The sequence below is a fragment of the Indicator indicator genome, chromosome 1 (genome assembly GCF_027791375.1).
Source record: "Indicator indicator isolate 239-I01 chromosome 1, UM_Iind_1.1, whole genome shotgun sequence".
Classification (NCBI taxonomy): Eukaryota; Metazoa; Chordata; class Aves; order Piciformes; family Indicatoridae; genus Indicator; species Indicator indicator.
This window is the reverse complement of record NC_072010.1, coordinates 65,480,801-65,504,224: the sequence shown is the minus strand read 5'-3', so window position 1 is coordinate 65,504,224 and position 23,424 is coordinate 65,480,801. Positions and strand designations below refer to the sequence as shown.

Here is a 23,424-nt window from a genome sequence, read left to right as displayed (position 1 = left end):
CAAAACCTTGTTGTAAACTGCTGGTTTGGAGTTATAATGATGCATTCTTAAATGGACAATTCACATGGAGAGGATTTTTTTCTGCAACATTGTGGAGGTAGAGGACAAGAAGGGCATAAAGAAATTTGGTTCTCTAACACTCCTTTTTCTTAGCCCTAGTCAGGACTGTCATAAATTAACCTAGCTCTTTGAGCTATCTAGAAACAAAGATTATGGATTCTCCAATCAATTACAATTACAAACAGCATAGTCTGGTTAGTTTTCCTTTCCACCCAAATAAAACAGGTGTCAGTATATTTCTGAGTGATACCAGACTTCATATGAAACCTATGAAAGTCAGAGTAACACAACATAAGTTTTCAACAAGACCACCTCCAGATAGCAAAGGGGAAAGTAAAAAGCAACGCTGAAATTTGGAGGAGGTGCAACACAGGACCAAGCTCAAACCTTTTTCCCCAGATTTCACATCCCAAGTATATGTATTTTGAACAAGCATTCAACTTACCATTTGTCTGCAATGATCTTGCCAACATTTATTTATCCTCTTTAAAAATAAAATACTATCCAGGGAATCTGTACAGCACCTATTAAGGAAAACTAGCTTGATGGTGTATTTTGAGGCCAGATTCTGGAGATGATCTTTGTCACCCATTAAGCAAAGCTGCTCCATGGATATTCTGATGTCACTGTGACTGCCCGGAGATAAATCGTTAATTGCAGAGCTTGGGCAAAGCAGAGGGGCTGGCATTTCTCCAAAAGGCCTCCCTGTATTTTCAAGGAATAACACTCACTGCTCTTCAGTAATACCATCTAGTGGCTGCACTGTATAACTTTATTAAAGATTTAAACAACAAATCCCACTGGTGTCAAAAAACAACCTTGTCACCAACTGAGGTGAGAGGGACAGGTTTATTTTGGATAATGAGTTCACACTGTGCACAACACGAATGACCCTAATCTCTTAAAAGCAGTTACAATTCTAAATAATCCTCATCAAATCCAAATACCACTCTTTTCATAAACATCTCCAGGTCTCCCTAAGTAAACTATACTGTTTTCTTCATTACACAAAAGATCCAACTGTAAGCTAGGAATAACAGAATTCTCATATGTCACGAGTAAATCCGAATGTGGCTTTACCTTCCTCTCCTGAACAGTGTCATCTCCAACTCCCTCCGACCAAATCTGATTAATCTGACCCCATGCCCTTAGGATATAAAGTGTTATACCTGTAAAATATAAAATTCTGAACTCTCCAAACCACCAGCTCTGTCAGGGCAAAGAGAAGTAAGTTTACAGATGACACCAAGCTGGGTGGGTGTGTTGATCTGCTCGAGGGTTAGGGAAGCTTTACAGTGGATCAAGACAGGTTAGACCAATGGACTAAGGCTAATAGTAGGAAGTTCAACAAGGCCAAGTGCCAGGTCCTGCACTTGGGTCACAATAACCCCATGGCAAATTACAGACGTGTGGTTGGAAACCTGCAACTTGGAGAGGAACCTGGGGTATTGGTTGATAGTGAACTGAACAAGAGTCTGCAGTGTGGCCCATTGGCCAAGAAAGCCAGTGGTATCCTGGCTTGTATGAGAAACACTGTGGCCAGCAGGAACAGGGAGGTGATCATCCTGTACTCAACACTGGTGAGACCACACCTTGAGTATTGTGTTCTGGGCCCCTCACTATAGGAAGGCTATTGAGGTGCTGGAGCATGTCCAGAAAAAGGCAACGAGGCTCGTAAAGGTCCTGGAGCACATGGCCTACAAGGAGCACCTAAGGTAGCTGGGGTTGTTCAGTCTAGAGGAGGCTGAAGGGACACCTCATCACTCTCTACAACTGCCTGAAAGGAGGTTGGAGTGAAGAGGGGGCCAGCTTCTTCTCCTTGATGACAAATGACAGGACTAGAAGAAATAGTTACAAGCTGTGCCAAGAGAGATTTAAGCTGGATATTAGGAAGTACTTCTTCACTGAAAGGGTTATCAAACATTGGAATGGTCTGCCCAGGGCAGAGGTAGAGCCACCATCCCTGTGCATGTTCAAGCAGTGTATGCACCTGGTGCTTAGGGACATGGTTTAGTGTTGACCCTTCAGTGCTGGGTTGAAGGTTGGACTGGATGATCGTTGAGGTCTCTTTCAACCAGATATACTCTGTGATTCTCTGAGAAGGCAAAGTTTTAAACCACTGGTTTTAAAACATCTCTTCAGAAGATCATTTTAAGTCTGAAAAGGCGGGGATGCCAAAATGGTTGACTGTACACTGCTTTTAAGCAGACTGCAAGATTCAGTTCTCAGTTTAAGAAACTACTGTGCTGTTCAATATCATTCTTAGTTAAATGCAATTTTAAAGGCATCAAAGTAAATGTTATGAAAAAGTCATCTGCAATATAAGAGGTGAATTCACAGTGTTGATCTATTTACCTATGTTTTTTATATGCTATGTAGAAGCCAGAGTCCTTAACCAGGTCTCAAAAATAAATCCCAAATCGTGTTGGGATTTGGATAGTTAACAGGGGAAAACAAATTATGAATGTAGGCACCTATTAGAGAAATGAATTGAGAAACTCAAGAGTCACAATCCAGCACATTTGAGGCACTCATCTGGAAAGAACGTTCTTTCTGTGCCTCAGTCCCTTGCTTCTTTCTATTTTAACTAATATTTTCTGCTAATGAAATACATACAGAGACTTGGGAAACACTGCTAGCACCCAAAGTACTGTAGTATCTGTTCAGTATGGAACTTTCCAGCATCTGCTTGATAGGAATGCAGGGACAGCCAGGTGGGCATAGGCTCTATTTATCCTTCTACCTGAGCAAGCTCAACCCCTAGACTATTATACAAAACACAAATACCACATAAAGCATGGTCTCAGCATGTACAGCACAGTGGGATTCAGAAAACAGGGCTGGCTGTACCCAGGTGTCCAGAGAAGGTCTACAGGCACTTATGTGACCAGTTCAGCCAGGATGAAAGTTCATCAGCACAACTTCAAGAAACAATGGGGAAATTTACTGCAAAGCATCAGGTTTCTACACATCCCAAGACAGCCAAATCATCTCCTGAACTTCAAGCTCTCCCAAGAACCTCCGAAGGTACATGTTTAAATAGCTAGAAGGGCTTGCGGATGCCTCCACGGCACGCTGCTGCTGACCAGTAGTTATTACTGGTCAATCAAGCATACTTCAAGTTGAGAATTCTTTTGCAAAAGACACCGTTGTTCAAAATTACTGCAGTGATTTTTTTGGAAACTGCTACTGTAATCATCTCCACTACTCACTTGTCATAAAAATGCAGATCTGCCGTTAAGGCTCACAGTTCTATGCAAATTCTCTAGATTAGGAGTAAAATCTGCATTCCTATTAAAATAATAAGTAAATTGTTATTAGCATGTTACTTAGTGCTACACTAAAGTTACTCACCCAGATGGCTAAAGTTGCTTATGGATGAAAATATGTTAAGTGGTCAAAGAACCTCTTTAACACATTGGCAGTTACTGATACAACTTTAACAGAATGTTGTTTTTAGAAAATAAACTAACCATTCAAACCATTTTTATGCATGAGAAAAGGATATTCTCTAAATTGAAGGATTTGTGCTTTCACATGATCTTCACAAACTTGTCGCAGCTGTTTGTACAGTGTAGCAGAGACTTTGTAAGAACAGAGATTTTCAACGGCCTAAAAACAAAACAAAAATTATGAATGAGGCCTTTGCAATCAAGGCCAACAACAAAAATAAAAAGTAAGACTTTGTGATTCCCCTTTGATTTTGGTCCCTTCTTATACTGCTATTTTTTGTGTACAAACAAGATCCACCATCACCACCTAGGTCATATTTCAGATGTGCTGTTATAAAGTACTACAGTTTCAGATCCTCCCCAAACATTGCTCAGCAGCTGAACTCTTCCTGTAGGTCCATTTTGTGTATCCTCCAGCAAACAAACATACACACTTTTAGGGGTGGGGAATGCAATCATGCACATATTTTCATTTCTTAGTAACTTTAAGGTAGACACTTCAAACACTCTCTCTAAATGGTAAATGGACAGAGCAGCTTTCCGGTTATGTTATTAGCTTCTTTCTAAATATTTCATTCTAAGGTAAACTGAGAGGAAAATAATAATAATAAAAAAGAAAAAACAAAACAAAAAACATAACACCCCCCCCCCCACTTTAACCATTAAATAAAGACTTGGGTTGATTTAGTGAGATCTCATGGGATTTAGTTGAGTATTTATCCATAGCTAAAACCTATTCTGCCCAAAACCAAACATCCTTGCAGTCAATACATTAACGTAAGTCAAGTTGTTATGCAGCTGACCTAGACCATGCTGAGACAGCTCTTGCCATCTCTAGAACACTGCTGCTGTTCAGCTATTCAGTAATTATGTTGTCTTACACTCACATTTTTCGCCTCAGAAGAAACTCCATGAGAATGTCAAAGAGAAAAATATAGCCTTGCTTGATACTATTGCCTATATTTAGACTTTGTTGCAAGCACACTAACTTGTGTGCTATATTTCAATAAATTATTTTATTAATAGACCTTTGCATCTGAAATGAATCACAACAAAGACAGCCAAATGTTCTGTGAGAACTATAAAGTTTGCAGTAAGTATTTTGGTGCATTCAATGCTTCAGACAAAATTATCCAAATGAGTTGGACATGATTTTCAGAAACAAAACCCCAGCTGCCTTTTCCTGTAACTTCACCTTTCAACAGCCTTTATGCTGAGGTGATACTGCAGAGAACACTACCTAAGATTTAAAGCATTCTTTCACCTAGGCAACTAAAACTAACCCAGGAATATCTTCCTTCGCTCCAGGGCATTTATAGCATCACATTTAGTCACAGATTTTCTGATAGCACCAATGAATTCTAATAAAATTTCAGTATTTTCCCAGTGCCTGGTCTTAACTTGGTTTTCCTCAAATTTTAGGGTTTTTTTGCTGCCTTATTTCTTTGCAGCATGAACTGTTATGGTGCCTAATACCAGCATGTAACAATTTGTTAAATCATTAGTAAATGTTCCTCATTGTTTCAGTTTGAGATCACCCAAACACATGGGCTAGTAAATGCATAGGCTGAGAGAGAAGAGAGCGAGAAAGCACAGCTGTTTTCTTTGAGCAACAGTGCTGGTTTAAAGTGTATCTCAAACTGCAGCTGTGTTCTCTCAGTGCTACCTCTACTAGCTGTTTCTGCTTTTTATTTTAAAGAGGAAGGGATGATACCCAGTAATTCCTTCACCTTTTATTTCATTCAGAGTTTTTGCTGCCTTTATAACAAAAATTGATTTGACTTTCATTCATCTTGCACACAACTAGTTTGGAAAAAAGCTATGGTAATGATCACATCTACCAGGATATGAGAAAGACAACACTTCTAGGCTCTTCACTTAGACAAGTCTAGCAAAAGTGCTATTTCAAATCAACCTCTTAACAGCTTGTTTAGAGCTGAGTCTTCCATTTAATCACTCAGCATGAAAATTACCATATTATTCTTGTATTATTTCATCTTAGGTCCAAAACACAAAGTGAATCTCCTTCTCAGAGATGTCCTGTGGGGTAATTCTAAACTACCTTGATGTAATTTTATTTAAGTGCACATCAACTATGGCTTCTTCGATTTTGATACAATATTGAGCAAGCAAACAAATAAAACGAAAATATCACATAGTGTTATATTCTTCATCTGGTCTTAAACCAGATAAGTAAAATGACCTATTTAACAAATCATATTCACACAACCATTTTGTAGATAGTTAATTTCCTTTCTTAAGATATAGCCCTTCCTATCTACCCATTCATCCAAGTAAGAGTCTGGTCAGGGCACTCAATTTTTTTTCCTTCACTACTACACTGTCCTATTCTACGTCCTCTAGAAGGGCAGCGCTGCCCCATTTCAGGTTATTTGGGACCTTGCTGCAGAGGGAATTTTCTTTTTCCATTATTTTTATCACTCACTCCTCACTTGGCAATTTTTTTGCAATGCCCCACTTTCTCTATCCCATCAAGTACAAGCTACTTCTATCAAAATCTGTGCAATCTACCTCCAATCCCAGACATCATTTCTATTTCAGTCACAAAAAAATTGGCTGCCACCCTTCCATTGCTCACTGACTGCACCTCTGCCAAGCACCTTCATGCCTGAGCCCAGACTGCCTCTAATGCCTGGAAAGGAGTATCCTTTGGGCTTCCCACAAAGCCTTGTCATTGTTCTTTCATTCTGCCTGAGCCACTGTGCCAAATTAAATAAATAAATCAGAAAGTTCAAAGGCAAGCTGGTACACCAGCCTGCTCACCACACTGAACACTAGCAGGCCTCTCACTTCCTCCCATAATGCCAGATAAAGACAAAGCAAACCCTGACAGTAAGAAATTATGCACACAGGGAAGTTTTCCCTTGTGGATGACTTGGTACTCACCAACAGGCAGTTAAAACCATCTGTAAGTACAGATCAGGTTTCCAACGGATGCTGAACTTCATGTTTTATTCCTTTGGCAGGAGAGTAAGTACCTATCTATGCACAGGCACACTGACAACCCCCACTCTCTGCAGAAATCTTGCTGATTTGCACTGTTGCCTTGCAGATTATTGGCCTGCCCTTGTGCCGCTTTTACAAATAAGCAAGCAAACTGAAAAAGCAAGAAGTACAGCTCTCCCTTCATAGCTTATCTGAAATCTCTCTCCTCTCACTCTTCTGCCAAAGCTCAAGTCTGTACCCTGGTGATTTCAGAGCCATATTACTTCAATCCCATTTCGGAGCCTCTGAAAACAAGTTAGGTAATGCTCCAAGCATCTGTGGGTTTGTTGGTGGTTTTTTAGCTAGGTATGAAAAAGCAGAATTTTTCAAATGCTGAGTTTAAAACTATAGAATGTTTTATGTAATTCAAACTCTGTAAACCTGCAAGTACTGAGATGAATGTATCACAGTCGAGTTACCTATTTAAAGGAAATACATTATACTAAATTAATATGCATTTACATAATCAGCCATTACAGATCCATGTATTATATATGCTAACTAATCACAGAGACAAGTAGAGTCAGCTCTCCAATCCATCCTGATTTTATTATGCATGGACCTAATATGGACTGCTGGCTTTCTCCTCCCTCAGTCTGCACTTTCCAGACAACAAACTTAACCTTAATTGAAAAATTCTAGGTGAGCATAACTTAAGTGCTGATCTGGCAGTGAGCTACAGATCAAACATCTGCACCTGCAGAAAATTTGTAACTTAAGCTATGTAGCACAACTTAGTACATCACTAACTTTTATACCATAACCACTGTAAAAAATTACTACTTCAGTTAAATACCTCAAAGCACTCACACTGAAGTAATACAGAACTAAAGTGTATATAAATAGAGGTGGTGGAAAGAAATGTCTCAGGAGTATTTCTCTCTTTTACCCTCCACAGCTCCAGCGATCTAGGTGTTCCAAAAATGCTTTTCACCATTTTAATTAAGATCCTGGTTGTTATGAAAATGTAACAGTAATCTGAAACACTGGTACACTGTCAGTTTGTTGTCTGCTCAATCAAGATGCTTTTTTTAATTCCCTGAAGGGTACTGATGCTGAAGTCTGTTATTATCTAATAATAACAAATATTAAACATTACTATTCAGAAGAGATCACAGCAAGCACAAGAGAAATAATCATAAAATATGTATCTGCTTAACTCAGTGAGACCTATATCACATTTTCAATACCTTCAGTAGGCACTGTATTGAAGAGTCTAAGACTTAAATTTCAGCCCTGCCCATGCACGTCTTTCCATGTCTTCCAACATAAACTGCTTTTTCATGGGCCCAGATCCTGATAACTCTCCAAGGAGCTGATATATAAAACTGTAAACTGAGTAGAAATGGAGTATCCAGAGAACAGTTCAGAAAATATAATCAGCTTTTAGCAAATCAAAATGCATATATGTTAAACGTGTAGCTCTGTGAAAGCACCAAAACAGCTGATTTTCATTCTTATGAACTCCTAAAAGCCCTAAGTGCCTCACCTGGTAGAGCTCTTCGAGGTTGTATTTAATGGAAATGCTACTCTGTATGGCTCCCACCGCTTCATGAAGTTTTTGCCAGGTGTCCTGAGTGTAATTATCTGGTAATTTGGGTCTTTCTGTGAAGAAAGACATATAGTTGAAAACTATCCGCCCAACGGCAGTCTCTACCAATCCTCCTCACCCTGGCGCATTAAGTTCTGCCAAGCCATGTTGTGTTTCACCGTTTAACTTCGGCAAAACTTAAGCACCATCCAAGGCGACGAAACCTTTGCACGGGGCATTTGACCCCGCAGCCAGCCAGCGTGCTCCGCACACGCCGGGGCGCCCAGGGCCGGAGCGCGGACCCTGCCCGGCGAGGACAGCGCCTGCACCTCGATCCCGGGGGCTTCAGGGCCGCTCCAGCCGCAGGGTCGTTTGAGCGTTTACCCCCATGTTACTTTTAGCAAGGTAACCCTCGCCTTGCTTTAATTAGTTTTGACACTAAGGTGGCTTTCTGCCTGCTTCCTGTAGGGCGCAAGTCGTCGCTGCGGTGCTCCTCCCGCTGCGCCCACGCACGGAGCCCCACGCGTGTCCCCGTAAGCCCTTAAAACCGGGATGGTGATGGCAACGGGGAGGTTATCAGCCCAGCAGAAGCCTTCGCTCGCCCTGATAAGGCGACAGGGCGGGTGACAGCGGCGGGGGCCCCCCTGCCGCCGGCCCGGCCCCACGGCTGCCTGCCCTACTGCCGCTGGGAAGGGGCGGAGAGCGGCCAGGCCCCCGGTAAACAAAGGTCGGGACGAGGCCAGGCGGTGGGCAGAACCCATCTGCCGGGACGGAGGGCCTGGCCCGCACCCACCTCTGAAGTTCTTGATCACGAGTTTCTTGGAGGAGGCGGTCGCACCTCCCCCTCCTCCGCCTCCTCCTCCTCCGGCGCGGGTGGCGGCGGCCAGCGAGGCAGACTTCGTTAGCCCGTTGGTGTGCCCCACCAAGGCCGACAAGTGCGGCTTCTTCTGGGGCTCGTCCGCCATCTCCGCCCCGGCTGCCGTGTCCGGCCGGGGCAAGGCGCTGGGCTGGGCTGAGCCGGGGCCGGCAGGTCTCCGCCTCCGCTCCGCTCCGCTCCCCTCCTCCTCCTCTACTGCCGCCGCCGCCCTCCCCCACCACCGTGCCGGCCTCCCGGCCCTGCCCGCGGGTGAGCTGCCAAGTGCGGCCGGCCCGGCAGGCACCCGCCTCCCCAGCCGCTGGGGCGCCTCGGCGGCCGGCTTGCCGTCTGCACCGCCCAACCCGGGTACAGGTCTGCGTCTGTGCCGCCCCCAGCACTCAGGCATGCAGGCAGCACCAAGCCCGCTCACAAGATGGCTCCCGTTCCCGCTGGTGGCCGGGGCAGCCCCAAGCAGGGTCGAGCGGCTCCTCGCCTCGCAGCCATTCAGTTTCCCTGTTTCGCTTGGCTCTATTTGTTTGCACCTGGCGCGAAAAGGCATCACGCCTAGGGACAGCTGGAGAAGCAGAGCAGACGCGTTTCCCAGCCTGACCTCGGTTTCTCACCCAGAAGAGCCATCAGCCACGAGAGCCCCACGTCCCTGCCACCAGCAACCCTCATCTCAGATAGGGCACACCGGGGCCTCATGCTTGTCTTGAGCACAAGGTGCCAGGGCACGGATCGTGCCCTTCTTTTACAAGCCTCACTTTAGTGCACCGGCTTCAAGAGTTAAATGCCCCATTTAACTTTTTGCACATAAGTTCGTGTAGGCTGCCCGGCGCTCCTTGCAGGCAGCGATGCTCCTCACAGCACAACGGCCGTCGGCCGGCCGGGAGGGAGGGAACAAGGAAAGGAAGACGAGCAGCAAAGCCCGGGCGCTCTGCCGGGTGAGAGGGGCCCTCTGTAATTGGAGACGTGTAACACGGGTAAGCGCAGAGACCCGGGCGCACAGAGATTACGGCTCACCTCCTTTAAGAAGTGAGGAAACAAGAGCGAGCAGGAGCGACTGCTCCCTCCCGCGGTACTGAAGCCATCTACGGCGCCAACTAGAATTTAACAATACCCCACCCACCGCCCGCTAACGTGCAGCACGCGCCAGCGCACGAGGTTTATCGCTGACGCACGCGATGGCCTGCCCATCGCGCTTTCTCATTGGCCTACTGGGCAAAAGCCCCGCCTCCCGGGCGCGGCGGTGGGCGGAGGAGAGGCGCGGAAGCACCTCGGACGGATCGGAACTGGGCGGGGCGCGGTAGTGTCACGTGATTTGGCAGGTCGTTTCCTCCCCTGTCCGTTGGACTGAGGGGCGCGCTCCGGTTTGCAGCCTTCTTGCGTCCCGTGCCTTGCCGGGTACCGGAAGTGCGGCGCAAGTTACCGGAAGCGGTGTACCGGCTGCCGGAAGTGCCGCGCCGTGGCTTGAGGGTGGGCTTGCGACGCGGCAGGACCGGCCAGGGCTGCTGGGGCTGAGGGTGAGGCGTGGAGAGGCTCCCGAAGGCTTACTGGGGAGGTGGGGGAGGCGCGGGCCGGATGGATGGGTGTCCCTGCGCCCAGTTGTGTACGAGCGGGGCGACGTCCCACCGCCACGCATCTTAACGGCTGCCCTCCGTTTTCCTCAACTGCAGGCTCCCAGGGCGCTCCGCCCTCTTTGGGGCCTTTGTGCCAGGGTTTCTTCGCCCCACACGATTGCTCTCGGCAGGCAGCGTGGTTTGCTCTGCTCGGCTTTCTCTGCTCCTGTACCCGTAGGCTGGCATCAGCCAGATTGAGATAAAGTCATCCCGTGTCTCCTCGGAGCGAGGGGGTTAGTGTGGGGTGGTCTCACTTCGTTTTTCTCTTAAACTCCTGTTCCTTTTGCAGAATGTGATACAAGCGCGTTTTCTTCGAGACTGCTGGCGCTTCTGCGTGTGTTTTAATGGCCCACATCACCATAAATCAGTATTTGCAGCAAGTAAGCCAGTTTGGTTTTCTTTTTGTATTTATGGACACAAACTATATGGATGCATTTTGCTCTGCTGTTCATACGTTACCTTATTTAAGAAAGAAATCAGCCTAGAGTGTGTGTTCTGGTAATGAAACGCATTTAAGTCTAACTTAAATATGTCAGTTGAGTTCCAAGGATGTGTACCAGGAATTTCTGAAAGTGTGATGGTTACCAGGATACCAGCTGGGCTGAGCCCTCAGTGTGAAGCTTTGAGTGTGACCACTCTTATTGCTTCTTTCTGAACCATTATATTTTCATCATTGTTATCATATCACTTCAGTCAAGGTCAATCAGGATGATTGAAGGGTACAAAAAGAGAGTAATTGTTTCCATTTTAGTCTCAAAAAATGGAGCAACTGAGCTGTCTTATGGCAGTGATCTGCTCTGAAAGGTCAGTATTTTGTCTGCTTAACAATCCATTTAACATTTAATAAGAAATGCTATTTCCAACCAGAATAATTAGTTTTTATTTACTTGACAAACACCACACACCCTCTTCCTCCTGACTTCAATCTCTTAAAGTGTTTAAACTGCTGACTTTCACTCTTTGGTGCTTCCCTTGCAATTTTAGTCTGATTTTCCCATTTGGCAGAGTCTTTCCATATAGCAAAAAGATTTTTGTGTGGGCACAAAAATAGGACAAACAAAACACAAGCTGTAGTAAAAGATCTCTTAAGATGTAATATCTAAAACTACTTCCACAAGTTGATGGAAGAAATTTCTAGCTTGAAGCAGAATTAAATCCTTCTCCCATAGAATGTAGCATTTACAATCTTGACAGGTTTCAGAAGTATTCTATACAGATGCCAATCTAATACCAGACTAACAACAGTTATGTTTTTAATGCTCCTGTCTTCATTTTTAAGCATTACTCATGCCTTCACATATATGGTTGGATGCTCATAAATTCAATGGGAATTTTAAAAAGTTTAACCAAACCTATCTCTCACAACTGGTATTTTATAATGCTAAAACCATGTAAGTGGATTGGGAATTGTCTGGTTTGGTTGTATCCTGCAAGTAAGTTAAACAACACAGTAGTGTTTAGCCTACTTTATCCCTGGTATAATTTTGAAAAACAGAGGTATTGAAGTGCAATATTGATTCATTCGGTTTTAAACTTTAAAAACTCACATATAAGTTGGTTGATATGGATGATATCAAGTTGATATGGATGAACAGTGGTAACAAGAAGGCAGCTTCTGTAGTCCTATGTAAATATTTTGTATGGCTGCAGCTGGATTTTGTTCTGTAATGTGACTGTTTTCTTTGTAGGTACAGGAAGCCATTGATAGCAGAGATGGACAATTTTGTGCTGAATTGGTATCATTTAAACATCCACATGTTGCAAACCCCAGGCTACAGGTGAGAACTGATTTTGACAGTTCTTTTGTTCTGCTTTCAGTTTTCATAGCTCTCTCTTTTATGGGTTCCTTTCCATTGGAGATAAACCTCAGAAATCTGTTTCACAGGCCTCCTCTTGGATGGCCTTTTCTATTCCAGTTTGTATTATTTTCTGGATGGATATATAATCTTGTAAGTCCCTTCTGGCCAGGTCTACCTTAGTACCATTGCACATTAAAGTGACTATAAAGAGAAAAACAGTGGATAACAAGAGTCCAGTGTTTGTGCTGTGTTTCAGCTGGGTCAGTTTTCTTCCCAGTAGTTGGTGCAGTGCTGCATTTTGAATTTAGGATGAAAGCAGTGTGATGTTCCAGTTGTTGCTAAGCATTTCTATTGGTTTGGCTGAGCTGGAGTTAATTCTGCCCAGAGCATCTTTCTTGTGTTTACACAAAGTCATGAACTTTCAGCTTCTCACCCCACCAGCAAGTAGGCTGGGCATACTTTTATTTAAAGCTAGCTCTAATCAAGATTCTGGAGAGAAAATGCACACTAGCAGTACCACTGTGGTGATAGGACAAGGGGTAATGGTTTTAAACTAGAGCAGGGTAGATTTAGATTGGACATTAGGAAGAATTTCTTTATTATGAAGGTGATGAGACACTGGAATAGGTGGCCCAGAGAAGTTGTGGATGCCTCATCCCTGGAAGTGTTTAAGATGAGGCTGGATGAGGCTTTGAGCAACTTGGTCTGGTGGTTGGTGTCCCTGCCCATGTCAGGGGGATTGGAACTAGATGGACTTTTAAGGTTTCTTCCAACTCAAGCCATTTGATGATTCTAACAATTCACTACCCTGGATGTGGTTTATTAGTATAATTTAAGGTTCTGATAGATAGCAAAGGCATGTATGCATAAAACTGCCAAGGCACAACATCCATATGATGTTTATGGTGCATTTGACGTTCCTTTAATGTTTCATTGATTTATTCTCTATGTAGCTCCCATCTCCAGAGGAGAAATGCCAACAAGTTTTGGAACCTCCATATGATGAAATGTTTGCAGCCCACTTAAGGTAAAGATAGGCCAAGAATGTAAAGTCAATTCTGAGATATCTAGCAGGGATGGGGAGGTTATCCTTAAGTTTACTTAGTCATTTTGAAGGTCTTGCATGTGAAAACTTTTATATTTATTGCTTTTATAAATAATGCTAGAACCACAGGAAATAAAGACCCTTTCCAGGTAAAGTTTGCAGTCATCTGACACAGCTTTGGTTGTGGTGCTTGCAGTTTCCTGTGTTCTGCATTTACTAGCTATACCAGAATTTAGAGTGAAATAAGGGAAATAAATATTTTTTTAAGGAAATATCAGTCATAAAAGTACTCTTAAGACAATTTTAGGAACTAAGTAATTTTGAAGCTTTTATTATAAAAAAATCTGCATTAACATAGTCTTCAGTTCACTTTCACCAGGAATTTTTCTTATCCATGCTAATCTTGGTTTCAATAAAGCATCAATATATAACAGCTGATACTGAACATGCTACAGAAACAAATGCTCATTCATCTCTCAGAACACTTTTCTACAATTATCAAGCTCAGTGATGTGTTAAAACATTTGTGTCCAATTTTGTTAGAAACAGTTCTAATATCTTAGTATCTCTTTTAAACAAACTCTAAAGCTCTATACCTGCTAAGAGGCAAAAAGAAATACCTGTCTATGATACTTGCACTAATGTACCTTTTCTTTGACAGGTGTACATATGCTGTTGGAAACCACGACTTTATAGAAGCGTACAAATGCCAAACAGTTATTGTTCAATATCCTTTTCCATAAAGCTTGTATATAATTTTCAGATCAACTGTATGTCTTCTTGTGGAATAAGGTATCTTTACCCCTTTTAAAATAAGTAGAATATGGTCTTCTTCAGCTAGTTTAGGTTCTTAAGTGAGGAAATCCAGATACACTTTTCTCCTTTCAGCTTTCTGTAGGACTAAGAAAGAATCTGCCAATTTGCTTTAAAATAAAAAAATAATTTCTCACAGAGTATGGAAGATCATCAAACCATTAATATACCTCCCAGTTTGTACTTGGCTAAAGGGGAAGATGCTGGTAAAGAAAGTTGCTGTCTTCTAAGTGACCACTGCTGCTGGCACACCAAGGAGTAAATGTCTTTGCTTGCGTTCTTCCCTGCTGTGTCTGCGTCTTAACTCCTCATCTACTTGCTGCTTTTTTTTTTTGTTTCTGCTCTTTCATGTAGTAATATATGGTATCATTCACAGATTTTTTTTAAGTCTGTGCTTCATTTCACAATGTTTTAAATTCTCCTAAATAGAATACATCTTTCCTGCGAGCATTTCAGGCACATAAAGAGGAGAACTGGTGAGTATATGAGACAGAGCTGCCAGAATCTAAACTTGCATCCTTCCCTAGTATAATATCGTAGTAGTCATACTAAAGTTATGCTTGTATTTTTTGTTTATCCCCAGTGATAATTAAATGGAGCCAATTTGATTTCCCTGGCTGTTTGAGTTTTTAAGCCCAAAAGTCTGAAAACCAAACATCTGAGCTTAATTATATAGAGTGATCTGTAAGTAAACTCATACAAAATTTGTTCAAAGTTAGATGGTATTTTATTAAAACCACAATAAAAAAAGGTTTCAGAATTAATTCTTCCTCCAGTGTAGGATTTCTGAAATGCTGACATCTTGAAGGGCTTTCCTTTAAAATTTAACTGTGATTTATACTTGTCTAGTTTTATGACCAAACATCCTTGTTTCTTCTGTCTACTGCATGATTTGCTTATACTAAGCATCCTATGTTTTACTTTCCCAGGGCTTTACCTATTATGTATGCTGTAGCCCTCGATCTTCGGATTTTTGCTAATAACGTAAGTAGATGTGATCAACAGCCTCTTTACTTTTGTTGGGAGTTTTCACAGTGGAAGTATTTTAGACTGTATTACATAGCCTAATTTTGCTCTCTACCATTTAACTTACTGTTGAGGGTTTTATTGATGCACTGAATTCATCCAGCCCTGGTGAAAAACTAAAGGTTTGGGTTTTTTTTTTTTTTGCCTGCCTCCTATTTGCAGCTTTAGCTAGAGGGGTTCTGAGGACCTGTGTGCAATTCACAGAAGTTGCTTAGAGCACGTGAAGTGATTAAGTACTGTCTTTATAGAGTAGCGTGGTGGCTTAATTCACTATTTCTGTGTGTTATCTATGGGATTTTGTGGAGATTTATGTAAGGGTGGAGATACCCCAGACAACTGAACTGAGCTATAATTACTCACCACATAGGAAGGAGGAGGTTTCTGTCTCCTTTCCCCTCCTCCAGCTATGTGTACTGCTTTTGATGCTCGTTGGATCTGTTGCTGAGCCCACGCAACAGCTGACAAGCAAAACACCACCAAGTTTACATTATTTTTCTCATGCTAGTGAATTGAAATAGCTTGTGTAGGAATCTATCAAGAACTGCCAGGCCAAGGTGAGTGGCAGGGTCATGATCTTGTTCTTAGTGACTTTACCTGAAGGGGTGGAGTTCAAGTTAGGTTGAGTATTTTCAGTGTTTGTCCGTTTAGCACAACCACCCACAGAAAATGTTTGGCATGCTTGCACAGATATTTTGTGTGTGTGCCTGCTCTGTAACAAGTCTTGATTCTCAGTCAGAATGAGGCAAATTTGTGTATCTGAGCTGTGTAAGATAAAGTGGGATCAGTCATGCTAGAGGTGTTTGAACTCTTCTAACCTTAGTATATTCAAAGGATGGATATATAGAGAAGACTTCTGCAGCAAAGGATATATTTCCGTTTCTTTTCCTTACGTCTCAGCTAGTGACAGTGCACCCATTATAAGAAAACTTTTTAGTAAAAACAAATATCTACTCACTATTTTTAGGCTCTGCTCTCCTTATTTAGCCTTTACTCTCCTTATGCAGTAATCAGTGCATGGATCTCTTCCACATGTTGGCAACCAACCTTCTTCTCTTGCAGCTGTATCATATGTAACACGTTTTCCATTTCTCCTGAAAGCCCCAGTGTGTGTTACTACCAGAAAGCGCTGAATACGCTTTAGAAATAAAATCTAGCCTTTGTGGCTTTGGAGGGAGGCTTATTAATGCTAAAACTCAAACTCCCTAAGAGGAATCATTTTACTTTGCTTTTGTTCAAAAGATATTTTTTTTGCCAGACTCTTGGTCTTTGAAAACTTGAGTTGATGGTCCAAGTTGGCTATCAGGTGATCCTGAGAGCTGCATTAAACTTAATGGTGCTGAAGATAATAGTGGTCAGTGCTGTTTTCCAGGGACTGCCCTCCTGTGCATTAGGTGTGGTACACATTCAGGAGCCTCTTTGAGTGTTTTCTTTTACTCTGTGAGCTGGCTGCCTTCTAGATTTGGGGAGTAGCAAGCATAACAAATCTATTGCTATAATACTTTATAAAATGCTGTGTTAAGGAACTAAACTCAGCAGAGCAGGATGCAGAGTCACATATTGTTTCTTGCTGCGTAATGATAGGCAGATCAACAGCTAGTGAAGAAGGGGAAGAGCAAAGTTGGTGACATGTTGGAAAAAGCAGCAGAACTCCTGATGAGCTGTTTTCGAGTCTGTGCCAGTGACACGTGAGTGAAAGACCCTCTACAGAACTTGCACTATTGTTAAGAACTTAATGAACTTTATAGAAGATTTTTCCACTTGCTAAGACCATATTTGGGTAAAAATGAACACTTCTGAGGCTGGTTTCCTCTCATTTAAAGCCTGTTCTCTCTTGACTATTAAATACAGCTGGAGAGGCCTTCCCTTCAGGTTTAATGCTCCTTGCAGATATTGTTGGGAGGGATTAATTATGTCACTGTTTCTCAGGAAAGACCATTAACATTTTTGTGCCCTGTTCATTTGTGAAGTTTGTTTCGTTATGAGTAGATGTAAAAGAGATGACTCTTTGGTTTCCAGTCTTTGGAAGTGTTAAAATTGCTAACTGAAGAAAATACTTCTTTTTTTGTTCATCTTTCTTTCATGTAGAATATTATAAGTAACTGCTATACTAGTGGATGTGTTACCTGCAGATTGGAGTGAGGACCCTGATTTAGATTAATAATATGTTGCATGACATCTTTTCATTTGGTTGAGAAGAAATGTAGCAGAGCTGTTAAAATGCAAGATAGGAACACGTTTTGTTTTGGCAGTGCTGGGGTGGTTTAAGAGAAGTTTGGCCTTGACTTTTATTTCAGACACCTATTTTTACCCTAAAAATCCATAAAATAGCTATAGAGGTAGTTTACCATAAAGACAAAGTCATATTTTTTTACAGTGGTCATTACTAGTCATAGAATCATAGAATCAGTCAGGGTTGGAAGGGACCACAAGGATTATCTAGTTCCAACCCCCCCTGCCATGGGCAGGGACACCTCACACTAGATCAGGCTGGCCAGAGCCTCAGTAGTCATGTTTTATTTCTTTCTTTTCATATGACAGTCGAGCAGGCATCGAAGATTCCAAGAAGTGGGGCATGTTGTTTCTGGTGAATCAGCTATTCAAAATTTATTTTAAGGTAGGGTTCAAGTCTGGTAAGGTCTGCTCTGTACTTTGTATTCTAAGTAAGTCCACTTTATTTTATATGCTGCTATCTATCTACACTCTCTTGAGTAAAATGAATGCAACTAATTTATTTTTCTAACAGATCAACAAGCTCCACCTATGTAAGCCCTTAATCAGAGCAATCGACAGCTCAAACCTGAAGGACGAATATAGCATGGCTCAGCGAGTCACGTACAGATACTACGTGGGACGCAAAGCCATGTTTGACAGTGACTTTAAACAAGGTACTGCAAGACAGACATAAAGTCTTGCTCCTTGGTGTGAAATCTGGCTGATGTCACGTGTGTGGGACTCAAAATGTGTGTAGAAGGGGCAGTCGTGTTTGCACTGATTGAAGGAATAGTCATGCTAAAAGATCAAAGGCACACAGACTGAGTCAGATCAGGGGTGAGGTTACATCACGCTTCGAATTGTAGCAGTTTTAAAACATTTGTGTCAGCAAAGCTCCCTCTAGTCTTTTGCATCATGTGTGTGCTTAATAAAATGTATGAGCATCCAAAACAGATTTTTTTAAATTTTTTTTTACAAAGGTTTCACAAAAGAGGTGTTGTGACTTACTTGTCCTCTTGAACCTACTGTATGCCATGTAGAAAAATTTCAGCAAAGTGTACTGTAGAATTAGTTTCTTGATCCATTGATTTTGGAAGATGTAGAAACCACATTTCTGAGATTTCAAGAAGGTTCTCTAATAGAAATGCTTCTAGAGCTAGCAGGTGCAACTTTCATTGCTAACTGAAGCCTCTGACCAAAATCTATTCTGGAGCCAATTTTGTTACTCTAAACAGTGTCTTCTGCCCGTCTGGCTTGTCATTTTTCTCTCTCACTGAAAAGTGATTAGAGATTTTCACATTGTCATGCTTTGTGATGTCACTGGTACACTTCTGCAGCTTGGCAGATGTGTGCATCGCGTGCAATTTATGCCACTCAAGAACCTAATCTGTGGATTTAGAACGTAGGGTTCTGTTTTGTCACTGCTTCTTGAGATTGTACCCTCCCCTAATAGTAGCGCAATAACATTGCTGGAATGAGCTGAACATTTAGTATTGCTTGTAACTTACCTGTGACATCTCAACCTTGACAAGTTTTCTTTGACTTTCTGAAGCAGGACTTTTTTTTCTGGCATTTTATGTGAAGCTTCAATAATATTTAGAGCATTTTTCTTAATGTGTATTGATTGGTGTGATTCTTTTTTTTTACATAATTTCAAATATGACGAATTCAGGCTAGAGAGGGACATTGAACACAGAATTTGGGTTATGCTTTAAACCCATTTTTGTTGTTGGCTTGTGTTAATAGCACTTTTATTTGTTTCTGCAGCTGAAGAGTATCTGTCATTTGCCTTTGAGCACTGCCACCGCTCAAGCCAGAAGAACAAAAGAATGATTTTGATCTACCTGCTGCCTGTAAAAATGTTGTTGGTGAGTAGATGTTACTTTTCTAAATAATTCTTTGGAGGCAGATAACCAAATTGTTGCTCAGTAGTGTTCTTGTTTCTTTCCTTACTGGAATTGAGAGGCTGTCTGTGCCTGAGTTCCCCCACAGGACCTGGCATATGTTCACCTTGTTTTGTGAGGACAAAAAGTATTTAATTGTCATTTATGGCACACAGGAAAGGAGAAGGGGGGTGGGGGGGGAAAGACCCAACCAACCAACCAGAAATTTCCCCCTCCTTTGACCCTACCTTCCCTTACAGCCCTCCTAGAGGTGTGACCTGAGGTTACTTCTGTAATAAAGTTTTATGAAGAAGTTCTAGTGTATAAGCACCACAAAAGAAACTAGATAAAGGTCATTGTTTTCACAGTTGCTTTTTTTTAAATCAGAGCTTAAACATTAACACTAACCTGAAACTGTACCAAAATAGCTTCAGTGGTCTTTTTTTATTTCTAGCAGCTCTCAGTAAACATGTAGCTGAGTTCTGCTCTCAACTAATCCTCCAACCAGGAAACAAGTTACCAACAGCATAGCATGATGGTAACTAAATTTAAAGTGTGACCCAAGTCAGGATGCAATCTGATCTCTGCTGTGCAGGGAGGTAAAAAACCAGTTTCTTTTCATTAGAGTAGGTGGTTCTGTCTTACTTGACCTAGCAATAAGATTTTTTTTTTCTTTAAACTTTGTTTTGGTTTAGTTTGATTTTGTTAGAGAACTTTTTTTTGTTTCTTCATGGAGGCATAGTGAAGGAAAAAATGTAGCACAGACTGAACTAGCACTTGACAGGGCTGAAGCATTGCTTGTAATATTAGTAATGCTTGGGATTTTTGTGTTTCTTCTGTTTGCAGTTTAGATCATGCAGCCACATTGTAAAATTTGGATCTGCCCAGACCTCTTGTCACAGGATCCTGATTTTACAGTTTCTTAACTGTTCCCCAACATTAAGTTATATTAAAGCTCTCTAAACAATGATAAATAGGTTACTGTAACTTGAGCTGCAAGGTGTTTGATAGGGACAGGGGGGTTGTCTTACAAATACTTTTATTCACCTCTTTATAGAAAATGTGGTTAAATATTTGCCTTTAACAAATATTTTTATAGCTTGCTAGATTACATTTAAAACGCATTTGACTTTACCCTGGAAAACTTGGAAACTGTTTATTTTTCAGGGCCATATGCCAACAATTCAGCTCTTAAAGAAGTATGATCTTATGCAGTTTGCTGAAGTAACAAAGGCTGTGAGGTATGATGATTGTTTTATTGCATCATGTGTTAGTTCAAAAAGTCTTAAGTAAAAAGTATTGATTTGGGATGATTGAGGGAGGCAGGGGAGAGATACTCCTACCAAGTGAGGTGTTTTCTTTCTTGTTTGGGTGAGACCTTCTCATGTTTTCCTTTCTTCATCCCTGTAGTGAAGGCAATCTCCTCCTACTGAATGAGGCTTTAGCAAAGCATGAGACCTTCTTTATTCGATGTGGAATCTTTCTGATCCTTGAGAAGCTGAAAATCATCACGTACAGAAATCTATTTAAGAAAGTGTAAGCATAACAAAACCTACGTTTTCATAAAAGCATATTTGGTGTGTTTTCACCTAGAATTGTGATATAAGCACACATACTCCTTAGTTTGCTCCGAGAGAACTGAATTACTATTAGTTAATTTATTGTGGAAATGCCATTTTCCTAAGAACCTCAATTTTTAAGTAATTGTATTTTCAGTAGCAGATTTTTTCCCCTGCTGTTTCTTCCAGGTATTTACTACTCAAAACCCATCAGCTATCTCTAGATGCCTTTCTGTTTGCTCTGAAATTCATGCAAGTTGATGATGTTGATATCGATGAAGTCCAGTGCATTTTAGCTAACCTTATATACATGGTATGTGCTGACCACTTCTTATCTAGTTCTTCCAGACTTCAGACAGTAAAAATATTAGATAGAGAATAAAAGTTTGTTACAAAAAAAATATCCATAATCCCAGGTTTTCTTGTGTAAGGGAAAAAGAAGTATTAATTTGTGCCCAAAGTGAAATGTTTTCATTGGTCCTAAGCACTTTCTCTAGTTCCTGCCTCTTTTGCATGTATCAGGTAAAACTGAAGTTGAATTTTATATTAAAAATCTAATACTGGCAGTTCTATATATGCAAAAATACTGATTTAAAAATGCGAAAGTTTTAGATCCATTTGAAGTAGGAGATTCTAAACATTCTAATATTAGAAAAAAATCAGACTGGTTTTGTTTCACATTTTATATTTTCCTAAGTGGATCTCAACTACTCATGAGCAGATAAAGTCTTGTAATCTAGAGAGTTCCGATAAATCAGAGGTTTTGGAGCAGCACTGCACTGTCAGCAAGAAAATAAACCACTTCTCCGTGCCTGAAACTGATGATTTGGTGAAGTCTAGGAGTAGCAAAAATTGGTCCCTGAAAAATTTCTTCTGGTGTTACAGCACTACGTCAGAAAAGGAAATACTGTGTCATTTACTTTATTGTGTTTGAAACAGTGATTAATTAAATATCCTCATTTTGAAGTGAGCAAGAGGGAATTTAGGAACGCTTCTGTAGAGCTCTGTCTCTTCGAGGCAACGTAAGCAGACCAGCAGGGAGCCCTGGTGACAGGCTCTCAGTCTGACAGCACCATTGGTACACACACACAGAGGTATGGTTCCAACTGCCAGATTCGTCTAGGAGTTGACCACCTTACAGAAAAGTGGATTCTTACAGATACTGAGTACAGTAGTGCAGTAGTGATTGAGTATACACACATAGCTTTGCTTGATGTAGCCTGAAGACAGGTGAGGTTAGAGGCATTGTGTTACCAGCTTCCAGTACTAATGCTGTCTTTTTCTCCTTCTGCCAGGGTCACATTAAAGGCTATATATCTCATCAGCATCAAAAGCTTGTGGTCAGTAAGCAGAACCCATTTCCTCCACTGTCAACTGTGTGTTGAGTATTGCATCTTATCCATGGAAGTACTTTTCAGATACTCAGCTTGCCCAGTGGAGCTGCTCCTAATCACTCTGAGAACATTGCAGATGGCCTGGTTCATGTCCAGGACTGGAATACCAGGAACTGTTTGTGGCTCCTTTCCCAGAATGACCAAGGCTGCCAGTGTTACAAAGTGCATTGGAATGAAATGCTAACATTTCAATGATAGTTTCTGCCAGGCTTTCTAGATCATTCAAAGTACTTAATGAGGAAATAAAGAAAGGCATTCCAAATTCCTTCCAGCTTTACTTTAAAGCTTTTATAAACTATTTTGTGTTACTGTTTTTGCATTTATCTTTCAGAGAGGAGAAGTATCCATCCCTTGTTATTTTTGTTAATCCATTCTTCAGAGTGGCAATGATGTTTTCTTTCATGGTTTCCATGGGGTTTTTTGTCTCTTCAATATGAAATCTTGCTGGTATTAAATACTCTTCTCAAGCTTTCTGTAAAAAATAGAGCAGTGCTTGACACCAAAAGCTTCGCTGTGTCAACGATACTTACAGGTTCAAGTAAATGTGGGATTTTTGTCTGTAGATGCCCACAGATAGATGGGTTTGGGGGGGAATTTGTTTCATTTTTGTTACAGTGAACAAAAGCTTATCTAAGTAACTGATCCATATTCTGGTTTATTCTGCTTCTGGAGAAAACACTCCATTGGATCCAATAGTTTTAGGTGTTACTTCCTTGAGGGGGTTCATTTTTTGTGGATGGTCCAACATAACTTTGCCTGTAGTGATAAAATGGTAGTTTTGGGGTTTTCTAATTATTTTTAAAGGAAATAAACCACCTTTTTTCTCCTCCTCAAGAGTTGGGATTTATTTTATCCACTAACTGATGCGAACATGATTCGTAAGTGAAAATACAGGTACCATGTATGAAGGGAAGCATGTTTTAGTGGTGAGAGTGTCAAGTTCTACATCAACATAGGCATTTAAAAGCTTAGAGTTCCCCTGCTCTTGAAAAGTTTTACTTGTAAGGGTGCTGAAATAAGAATATGAATTTGCAGAATCAAACCTCAAGGTGACAAGAATTAAAAAGGCTCATTTCTAGCAACTTTTAAAATCCCAGAAACGTATCTTTAGTTTTAGAATGAGCAGTTCTAGGAAACTTAAAATTCATTCAATTTTTGACAAAACAACTT

The 23,424-nt window shown here is 41.3% G+C and overlaps 2 protein-coding genes across 3 annotated transcripts in view; one reads left to right on the top strand and one right to left on the bottom strand.

Annotated features, from left to right (window-relative positions):
* CUL4A (cullin 4A) overlaps positions 1 to 9,014 on the bottom strand; it is a 37,608-nt gene extending 28,594 nt beyond the window's left edge. For both annotated transcript variants that reach the window (XM_054389230.1, XM_054389238.1), the window contains exons 1-4: positions 8,843 to 9,014; positions 8,008 to 8,123; positions 3,569 to 3,672; positions 506 to 575 (exon numbers count right to left, since the gene is read on the bottom strand). In XM_054389230.1, coding sequence (XP_054245205.1) covers positions 506 to 575; positions 3,569 to 3,672; positions 8,008 to 8,123; positions 8,843 to 9,014 — 462 coding nt within the window. The remainder of the gene's footprint in view (positions 1 to 505; positions 576 to 3,568; positions 3,673 to 8,007; positions 8,124 to 8,842) is intronic.
* A 1,369-nt stretch (positions 9,015 to 10,383) lies between these two features.
* PCID2 (PCI domain containing 2) lies at positions 10,384 to 22,284 on the top strand. Its single transcript, XM_054391155.1, has 15 exons — positions 10,384 to 10,428; positions 10,814 to 10,904; positions 12,213 to 12,302; positions 13,277 to 13,350; positions 14,030 to 14,095; positions 14,616 to 14,657; positions 15,111 to 15,165; positions 16,789 to 16,892; positions 17,746 to 17,821; positions 17,951 to 18,092; positions 19,186 to 19,286; positions 20,469 to 20,542; positions 20,712 to 20,837; positions 21,050 to 21,173; positions 22,156 to 22,284. Exons 2-15 carry the CDS (start codon positions 10,869 to 10,871, stop codon positions 22,243 to 22,245), a joined length of 1,200 nt encoding a protein of 399 aa, XP_054247130.1. The 5' UTR covers positions 10,384 to 10,428; positions 10,814 to 10,868; the 3' UTR covers positions 22,246 to 22,284.
* Positions 22,285 to 23,424: the final 1,140 nt, after the last annotated feature.